The sequence below is a fragment of the Bactrocera latifrons genome, unplaced genomic scaffold, assembly GCF_001853355.1.
Source record: "Bactrocera latifrons isolate USDA-ARS-PBARC rearing strain unplaced genomic scaffold, ASM185335v1 scaffold_540, whole genome shotgun sequence".
NCBI classification, from domain to species: domain Eukaryota; kingdom Metazoa; phylum Arthropoda; class Insecta; order Diptera; family Tephritidae; genus Bactrocera; species Bactrocera latifrons.
Genome location: NW_017537202.1, coordinates 83,615 through 94,405, shown reverse-complemented (window position 1 = coordinate 94,405; position 10,791 = coordinate 83,615). Strand labels below are relative to the sequence as shown.

Below are 10,791 nucleotides of genomic sequence, written 5' to 3'. Positions count from 1 at the left end.
TTTTCGTGCTGTCGAAAGCAGCTTTGAAATCAATGAAGAGGTGGTGTGTGTCGATTCTCCTTTCACAGGTCTTTTCCAATATTTGGCGCATGGTGAATATCTGGTTGATTTTTCAGGTTTAAAGCCACACTCAGTTTGTTGACGGTGGGCTTTAATCTTTAACACAATCCGCTCGATAGAACCTTATATGCAATGTTGAAGAGGCTACTCTCACGGCAGTTGGCGCAGATTGTGGGGTCTCCTTTTTTTGTGGATTGGGCATAGCACACTGAAATTCCAATCGTTGGGCATGCTTTGTCCGACCATATTTTACAAAGAAGCTGATGCATGCTCCTTATCAGTTCTTCGCCGCCTTGTTTGAATAGCTCGGCCGGCAATCCATCGGCTTTGTTGTTCTTCAGGTGGGTAATTGCTATTCGAACTTTCTCATGGTCGTTCAATGGAACGTCTGTTTCATCGTCGTCGATTGGGGAATCGGGTTCGCCTTCTTCTGGCGTTGTGCGTTCACTGCCATTCAGCAGGCTGGGGAAGTATTCCTTCTATAATTTAAGTATGCTCTGGGCATCGGTGACTAGATCACCTTTGGGGGTTCTACAAGAGTATGCTCCGGTCTTGAAACTTTTTGTAAGCCGCAGCATTTTTTCGTAGAGTTTTGGAGCATTACCCCTCTCGGCCAGCTTATCAAGCCCTTCGTATTCACCGATGGTTTCGGTTTTTGGAGTTTGAAATGTCGTCTCACAATTCTCTTATACCAAGTTGTTGACGAGTGCTCTCAGAGAGCACTAGTGCCAGCCGGGTAGAAAAGCGTGCGGCTGTCTATTGTGATTTTTGCTGCACAGAGGCGGGTCCGAATCTTGGCTGCAACAAAAAATGGGTCAGAGTCGATGTCTAAAACACTGGAAACGTGTCTTCCGTCTATCACAACATTATCGATCTGGTTGGTGGTTTTTCGATCCGAAGCAGTGATCTGCTGTGAATGAGTTAAACAAAACTTTAAGCCACTTGCGAAAATTTGAGTATGAAGCAAACAAATTATTCACGAAATGAATACATGTGTGATTACTGCTCACAATTATGAGAGAGAGATTTTCGATACATAAAATTTAACTCCAAAGATATATACTATAAGTATGTAGCTCCGAAATATATCCTTAGATTGAGGTATTGCACAAAATTACTTTTTAATACGATTGCATATTTTTGTTGTTTAATTTTCTACGATTCACGATTTAATTTTGTTTTTCTTCTCTTCAGCCATTTTATATGTCATCCGCGAGATACATAGCAGTTGCATTTGGAATAAGGTCATGTATATTACCATTTTTACTGTATTTCGATCCAATTTTAATAAAAAATTCTGCTAATATTTTAAACCCAGATCTTTCAACGGTAATAAAAGGGCGGCAATCTTCTAATATCTATTGTGAACAGACATTGAAACGCATTCCTTGTCTTCTTGGCTTACATTTCTTATAATCACTTCCTGTCCAGAAGTGTTAGCGAAGCATTTGTTACGCATCAAATTACTCGTTTTTTCGCCATTAAACTTCAACAAATGCTTGCATTTTCGACAGTGAACAAACCTTTCCAATGTACTTCCATCGCTTTGTTTTATTTCAGCAAACACGCTCCAATTTGCACCTTTACCTCGTTTCTGCGTTAATTGATAAGTAGGTAGGTAGGTAGGAGTGCAGCCCTAACGGGCTCAATTACCACCTAATGTGCCATATGGTTATGGGTTACTTATGTCCGATATGGTTTTAGTGGAAATCCATTCAAGGTTTGGTGCTTGATGGATTCCAATTGTTTTGTGTCGGATCTGTGCTAGAGTTGGGCATTCGCAGAGAAAGTGGAAGATTGTTTCCTTGTTCCCTGCTACGCCGCAGCCCGGCAGATGTTGTAGGACATACCCATTTTGAATACATGTTCCCCAAATGGTCAATGCCCTGTTGTGGTAGCTGTTAATCTATAAATACTTTTTCTTGACCTATTTAATAAGTCGTTGGTTCTTTTCCTGTCATAATGTTTTTCCACCTGTTATTTGAAACATGTTGAAATTGTCTATTGATTTCTCCTTTAAGCGATCCTATCGGGCTTGGTATTAGCTCCGCCTCGGATTCGTTGAGGAAAGCTCCTGCCTTTGCCAACTCGTCTGCTTTTTCGTTACCGAAAATGTTCCTGTGGCCGGGAACCCAGATCAAGTTTAGTTGGAGCTTGGTTTTTATTGAGCTTAGTGCTCTCTTGCAGTTGTGAACTACGCTGGAATTTGTCATAGGTGAAGACAAGGCCAGGAGCGCCGCCTGGCTATCCGTAAATATAGTTGCTTTATGTACATTGCCGTATGCTTTTAATAGAACTTCGCAGTCTTTTTCTATGCCTAGTACTTCTGCTTGGAAGATGCTAGCCGAGTTCGGTAGACGTATAGAGAGAGATGTGCCTAGATCAGCGGAAAATACCCCCGTGCCTACTCCGCAGTCCATTTTGGACCCATCGGTATAGACTGAGATGGTATCCTCCTCTACTATTGAACCTCTTCTCCTGGTATCTTTACCTGGAAGTGTCTATTGAAGGCTAGCTTTGGGAGAATGTAGTCTGATTCATTAATGGTGAGCTTGTATAGGATTACACTATGTCCGTAGTTCTGCTGATTTTTTTATTCTGATCGCCGCAATAGCTGCTGTTTTGTGAATAAAAATGTACATTGGTAGTTGATGCAGGATCAAATTGAGCGCATCAGTCGGACATGACCTGATTACACCAGTAACACCCGCACATGCTGCTCTTTGTATTCCATTTAATTTTTTAATGTTGTATTGTTTGTTTAGCGCTGGCCACCATACCAATTCTTGACGATTCTGCTACAAGTATAGTAGACCATGTATGCTTTATTTATTCTTTCTTCTATATTCATTTTCTAGGACGGTTTGGTGTCAATCTCCACACCCAAGCATTTAGCTGCGGGGGATAGAGTGAGTGTTGTACCGTTTAGTACCRGAAGTTGAAACTGAGGTATTTTGGTTCTGCTTGTGAATAGCATTAGTTCTGTTTTGTTCAATTTAACTCTTAGTCCATTGTTTTTAGCCCATAGGTTTAACCTTCGAAGTGCTCTTTCCATAATCTCCCTGACTGTTGAAGGAAATATGCCTGATACCAACAACACTATATCGTCAGCATACGCTACTGCTTTCACTCCTCCGCCGTTTAGTTGGAGTAGTATTTCGTTCAGCGTTACAACCCATTGAAGCGGAGAGAGGACGAAAYCCTCTACTCACATAACTTGTTTGTGTTGCAGCGCCGTTTGAAAGCTGAATAACTATAGCGTCAATGGCACCGCACATARTTTACTTAATTCATATTTAACTGACAAGTTTCTATAAGTCAGGGTTGACGGATATCTGTCTAGAGAATATGAGGTCACATCTGGAGTTCCTCAGGGATCGCATTTTGGACCACTACTCTTTAATATTTTTGTTAATGACATTGTAAACAATATACAGTCTGAATATCTGCTATATGCCGATGATTTGAAAATATTCAGAATTATTTCTAACGATTCCGATGTCATAGAACTACAACAAGATATCGACTGCCTGACAACCTGGTGCCTTAAAAATAATCTCGATTTCAATACTAAAAAGTGCGCTGTCGTATCCTTCTCACGGTCTCACAACAACATTGTCACCAACTACAAACTCAAGAACGAGTATCTACAGGAATTAACCGAAATCAAGGATCTAGGAATTATAATAGATAACAAACTCACATTTGCAGAGCATATTAACAAAATAACTGCAATCTTTTAAAATGCTAGGACTCATCATCAGAGCGGGAAGGGATTTCAACAACCCAAATTCTCTGGTCAGTCTATACCGCTCACTTGTACTGAAAATACTAGAGTATGGCTGTGTAATCTGGTCTCCATATACTGATACATTCATCATCATAGTTGAGAGAATACAAAACAAATTCTGCAAGACATTGTTGTTCCATCAATCGTTAAGGATGCAGGGACTCTCCACTGAGGACATCCGCTCCCGTTTCAGACTCAACAGCTTAACATCACGTCGGAAGGTTTCTGATGCGGCATTTTTCTACAAAATTGTCAACGGTCTGATTGACTTTTCGGAAGCACTCAGCAGTATTGAGCTTGCTCCTACTAGCCTCTCGCTCAAGCATAACAGACTGTTAAAAACAACAAAGACTCAACGAAACTACGTATACCACGGACCATATAATAGGACTGCTAATCTCGTAAACTCACTACACGCAGACCTTGATTTTTACGGAGAAACATATCAAGCCTTCATCTCGCACACCAAAAATGTTTATCTACCACAAACTCATTACCGACATTAAACCGATTGTTTATATATAACACTTTCCATATTCTATCTCTATATCATTTTTTTTTTTTTTTTTTTTGTACTTAATTTTGTATATTTCACTAACTATTGGATGTATAAAGCCGATTGGCGTATGGTTTATAAATAAACTCAATTTTAGATTCTTCTGACAACAATATTTTCTAATAATAATAATACCCAACGATTACCCTCCTCCCGTCTAAGCGACGCGAAGGGCGCAATCCACGAACGAGCGGAAATAGGAATATTTAAGTCATAAAAGGCAAAAGAGTTTTAAGGCTTGAGATCTTGCGATCTTAAGCAATATAAATTAACACTAACAATTGAACTATTTAAAATGTAGCAACAAAAACAAATTGAGAATACTCGGCGCAATAAATTTAAATTAGCCAACACAGGATTAAAGTAAATTCAATAGCTTCAATAGCACAATATAACACTGATACTTACCTTAAAAGATCAATTAATCCAGATATTTTCACAATAAAGTTTTGAATATAAATTAGACAAATTCGACAGAGCAAAAAAATTCACAGCTGAGCACGAGAAGGGTTGCCAATGCAATATAGTTCGCTATTTGGACACAGGCCATAAGCTATGCTCCTTGCTGATGCAAAAGGATTAGTTTTGCAGTATCGTACTATATTGCGACCGTCTGCAGTGGATTTTTGTTCACGACTTCCATTTTTATTTCTATAATTTAAAGCATTTACTACCATTTGATAAGAGCATTTTTTGATTTATTGGATCTCCTACTTTCCTACTTTTCTCAATTTTTTATCGTTTCCCCAATGATTAAATAAAATAAAAACTAATTAAAAATGCTGCTAAGCTTTGAAACTACAATTACTTTTCTAATTTTGTAAATATTTTTTATGTTAAAGACTATTTTGAAAACGTAATATCTAACACTCCTATTATTCTGTGGCAAGCAATAACAACTGTCTCCGAGAACTAACAAGCCAGAAGTAGAATAGCGATTATCACAATAAAAAGGGTTTTGTATTTCAATGCTCTCCCCAAAATTCAACTCTACATCTGTCCCTGACCGTTACCGTACCTCGTCATTTATGTGTGATTTAAAAAAGTTTTGCAGCCAAACACATTTTTCATATTATCACTCCTATTATTTCCTTCCTTCATAATGATAATAATGATTTAGTCAAAAATTATGCAATAACTGATATTTGTGTTCCTGCTTTATACACATTTCAGAAGTTTTAACTTTAATTTCATATAACCCTTTATTATTTAAAGCCAAAATTTTTTCATGATAAAATAATATAAATCAAAATTCTCGTTTCCGTAAATTTTGACATTTGACAGTTTTTCTATGTTACCTCTTTAGGTTCTGTTGTTTCGTGATGCAATCTTGTCCTTATCACTTTATTTGAATTTGTTATCTTAATACGATACCTGTTTTCGTTTTTTAAGCATTAAAAGATTTTGCACTTGCAGATATTGGGGTCCTTTTTCTTGAAGATGAATCTGGCGATTCTTCGCCGCAAGAGGAGGAAGCTTCTGAGGATGGCGAAACAGACGAACAATCAGATGAATTTAATTTCGGAGATCAGCAATTGGAACGTCGAAATACAAGTAATAGTACCCGTAATGATTTAGCTCCACAATCTATGCAATGGGCGATAAGAAATAGAGATATTTCTCGCTCTTCTGTTCGTGTACCAGCTGGATCAAACTTAGTTTTTATTGACCCCATGGCATTACGTCGCTCTACTGTTCCGACAAGTTCTAATGTAGCTGTTCCACCCCAAGAGCATCAGACTATGGCAACAACCGCAAGCAACTTGGCTCGTGCATTCGGTATTGTCATCCGGCAAATATCAGATCTGCTTAATAATTTTACTTATCAACTTACAACTGAAATTGAAAAGCCTACATATAAAACACAAATGGAAGAAGCAATTCAATTACAAGTAAGCTTTAACCATTTATATATAGATTTTAAATATTATGCATACAATGAACAAATATCTCGAATATTTATTTGGACTTTTTGTTGAACTGTTTTTTTTCTAGTATATCAAACTCAACGTGAGGAAATTGACAATGCCTGATAGATATCTTCCTCCTTTCTTGTTGTATGGAATGTACGTTTACGACGTTATTATGTCACTCAGTTAATATATAAATGATCAGCGTGAAGAGCTGAATTGATTTAGCCATGCTTTGTTTGTGTCCCTACGTTTTTAAGATATTGTCTGAAATTTTGCATACCTTTTTTCATAAAAGTTCATTTGGCGGAATCGCCATTTATTTTACCTACATATTTATTTTACTTTATATATTTGATCAGATATCTTCCCGAAATTTGGCAGAGCGGCAAGATCACGTCAATCCCGCTTGATTAAGTTCATTTATAACGCTTTTTGAAATTTCAAGATTTATATTTATATTTATCAAGAATAAAAAGAAGTCATCCGGTGCCAAGTCATGACTGTACGGAGGACAACTCATCAAATCGATGGTTTTAGGACTCAAAAATGTAGTAGCATTGTCGTCGGGGGGATTTCTTGATTTCTTGAAAGATAACCGCCAAACAAGTAGTTATGAACCACTCAGAAATTACTGGTTTGCGTTGTTCCAATGGTATGGTTGCGAAATACCCATTTTTTCCAAAAAAAAAAAAGCTAATTGGAATCGAAATGCAGTTCAGCCAATGCGTGTACCATCGATGAAAATAAATGGTAATTTGAAGGGGCCAAGTGTGATGGATAAGGCGGGTGTATTTTGAACCAATTTTGCTTTGTGTGCAGGTGCATTGTCATGTAACCATGGCCATTCTGTGGCCCTGTTATGTATCCCTAAAGGTATTCTATTCGAAATTCGGATCTACTTTATAATTATGCGAAAGTTGCACCACCCTGTGCCAGAATAAATACGTACAATTTTCGTTTTGGCTTTCTACAACTCAAAAGCTAACGAATATTTTATTCGAAAATTAGCTTGAAAATCAGAAAATCGAGTTACAGAGTTAAAAAATCCGAATTCGATTAAATTTTTTTCAAATCGAATTACAGAATAGGCCCCCTGGTCGCTTTTCTTTTGATCATTTATTGTCTGTAGCGATTAGTCTTAACAATTTCCCCAGGTTTTAGAAGCTCATGGTATATCACCCTTTTGATCAAACTGACACAGCATTGCTTTCTTACCTAGTCCGTCTTGATGTAACCAAATAGCACCAATATCACGATCTTCAATTTCAGGCATCAAATAGTCGGTTAACATGGCGCGATAAAGGTCGCCATTGATGATTACGTACTAACTGACATCATTTTTGAAGAAATATGGACCGATAATTTCACTTGCCCACCAACGACACCAAAGCGGTGTTTTTTCTGGTTAAAATAAGAACTCTTTAATCTCTTCAAGTTGCGCTTTGTTCCAAATGCAGCAATTTTGCTTGTTTACATACCCATTGAGCTCATCGCTGAACAAAATTTGGCTCGAAAACGTCGGATCTTCTTGGAACTTTTCAAGAGACCAAAGAGCAAGGCGATGTCGCTTAAGCTGTATTGTACGTTTTCAATTTAAGATCTCGACGTAAATGCGAACTTTTCAAGAGACCAAAGAGCAAGGCGATGTCGCTTAAGCTGTATTGTACGTTTTCAATTTAAGATCTCGACGTAAAATGCGCCAAGTCGTTCGATTCGTTAGTCCGAGTTGCTTCGAATGGCACCGAATCAACTAAACACGGTCTTCGGTTACACTCTCAGCTGCGGCTGCTTTATTTTCTTCACTGCGTGGTCTATTCGGTCGAATATTATCCAATAATGAATGCTGGGTTTCAAGTTAGATGATGGTGTTGCGAATAGTACACCCAGTGAACCGATTGTGTCGACTATAATTTGAGCGAAGCCAGAGAATGTGAAACAATAGAGAAGCTTTAATATATGTGTTAATTATATAATATATAATTTCAAAGTAATATTTATTAACAATCTGCAAATGAGATCCACTCTTTGAGTATTTCTTGTGATTGATAATATATTGTACATAATATATAAGGTTGTCAAAAAAGTCTTCCGGTATTTTCGTAGTTTCCATTTCCACCGCACAACGATGGTTTCAACGTTTTTGTTCTGGGGTAGAGGTGGTCGAAGGTGCGCCACGCTCCGGAAGGCCTGTCGTCGAAAATTRCGATAAAATCGCTGAATTGGTCGAAAGAGGCCGGCATAGTAGCAGCCGTAGCATCGGTCAAGAGCTGGGCATGAGTCATCAAAAAATATTTTATGAACAATTGAAAATTCAATAAAAAATACGGCAAGACTTTTTTGAGAGCCTTATATCATCATAAAATACTAATATTCTACAAATCAATTTATATAAATCCTACCTTTCATCATTTAACGCCAATGTATATTTGCATGCAATTTGGAYATTTAATATTTTTATTTTGTTTTTATGTATTTCCTAATATTTTATATTAAAATTGTTACTAATCGAGATTAAGTTTATTACAACATATGCTTATATATTTACACGTGCAGATGCAGATGCGTATGTACAGTTGTTCACAAAAAAAATAGGAGTGACCACATGAGACAAACAATTTCTCAAATTTTCTTTAACAAAAGAGTTTTTTTTTTCAAAATTTTTGAAGAATGTAATTAACTAAAGATCTATTAATACTTCCACATTTCATATATTTAAATTAAACATAAACAAAGTTTTATATCGAAGTCTATATCAAATAAATTAAAAAACTAGTCCACAAAAAAAGAGAAGTATTTTATATAACAAGAGACTATTCTAAAATTTTAACTTATAATGCATCCAAAGTTTCCAAGGATAAAAAAATAATTAATACTTCGTTGAATAACCTCGATTTCTTAACACAGCATCACATCTCCGAGGCATGGAATCTACAAGATCCTGGCAACGTTTGGTAGGTATTGCTTTCCAAGTCTCTTTCACTACATGCCATCTCTCTAATTAGTTGGTTTCTCTTCAGCTACTCTTTTCTTAATATCGGTCCACAGGGTTGAGGTCAGGAGACTGAGCAGGCCACTGCATAACCTCAACCCCGTTGGCCCTAAACCAGTCTTTTGCGCACTTGCTGGTATGTTTAGGGTCATTATTCTGTTGATATACCTATATCAATGGCATATATGAGGTATATGGTAACATTACCTCATCTAATATTTTCACATATGCCCTTTTGATCCATGATTCCTTCAATTAAGTGTATTGCACCAACACCGCTTTATGAAAAACAACCCCATACCATGATTTTAGCTTCGCCATGTTTAACGGTTTTTGTTGTAAACCGTTGATTATTTTCTGAGTTTGGAGGACGCCGGACAAAGTTTCTAGAACCTGTACTAACAAATAAATCATCTTTGGATTCGTCTGACCACAATATATTTCGCCATTTAGCCACGGGCCAGGAGCCATGCTCTTTTGCAAATTGAATGCGAGCTTCCACGTSTTTCTTTTTGAGTAGCGGTACTTTTCGTGGACTTCTGGCAAATAATTTAATTCGTCACGGATCTTCCTGGCTGATGCAAAGGGATTAAGTTTGCGGTAGCGTACAATATTCCGATCGTCTGCAGTGGATGTTTTGCGCTGTCGTCCACGAGTTTCATTGGTTTTTCTATTTCATGATTTCTTGGATCTGTTTATACATCTTCCCCAGTTTACTCAAAATTTTAATCATTTCCCGCTTTTTCTCCGTACAATGTGTTCCTTTACCCACTGGAGAAAAACCCAATGATTAAATAAAACAATAACTAACTAAAATAGCTGCTAGATTGTGGAAATGTACTTACTTTTCTAATTTTGTGTATATTTTTTATGTTAATGACTTTTTTGCAAACGAAATATCTAACACTAATATTATTCTGTGGCAAGCAATAACATGTGTCTCCGAGAATTGGAAATGCAGTAGTGGAATAACGATTTTCACAATAAAAATGTGTTTCGTATTTTAATGCTTGCATCCCGTTAAGTGTACCGTTATTGTACCCCGTCATTTAGATGTGATTTAAAACAGTTATGCAGCTGAACACATTTTTACACTCTTATTATTTTGCGGACAACTGTATATATGCATTCAGAAATTCAAATAGTTATTTTATCATTTATCAATACACTATATCTGCGCGCATTAATGTAATAAACATACATATTTGTATGTGTGTAACATTGCCGTATAATGCATACACAAACCTAGCAACATAATACATATGAATATGAGTACACTTGTAAATATGTCACCCGATAAAACTATAAACATTGTTCTGCAAAATCAACACGTCATACATACTTATATGCGTGAACATTTGTCATACATCTTTGTTGCGCTCATTCAGCAGTGTCATATAAAAAAGTATTTTTGTTCTGTTCTAATATCCCCAAACGACGGCTGATGCAGAGTTGTATTTTAAACAGCTGATGCAGGGTTACA

General features: G+C 36.9%; 1 protein-coding gene across 2 annotated transcripts in view; it reads left to right on the top strand.

The window, feature by feature from the left end:
• The window catches only part of LOC108974273 (E3 ubiquitin-protein ligase hyd), a 90,624-nt gene that overhangs the window by 27,861 nt on the left and 51,972 nt on the right, over positions 1-10,791 (top strand). For both annotated transcript variants that reach the window (XM_018941981.1, XM_018941979.1), the window contains exon 10: positions 5,823-6,298. In XM_018941981.1, the coding sequence (XP_018797526.1) occupies positions 5,823-6,298 (476 nt within the window). The remainder of the gene's footprint in view (positions 1-5,822; positions 6,299-10,791) is intronic.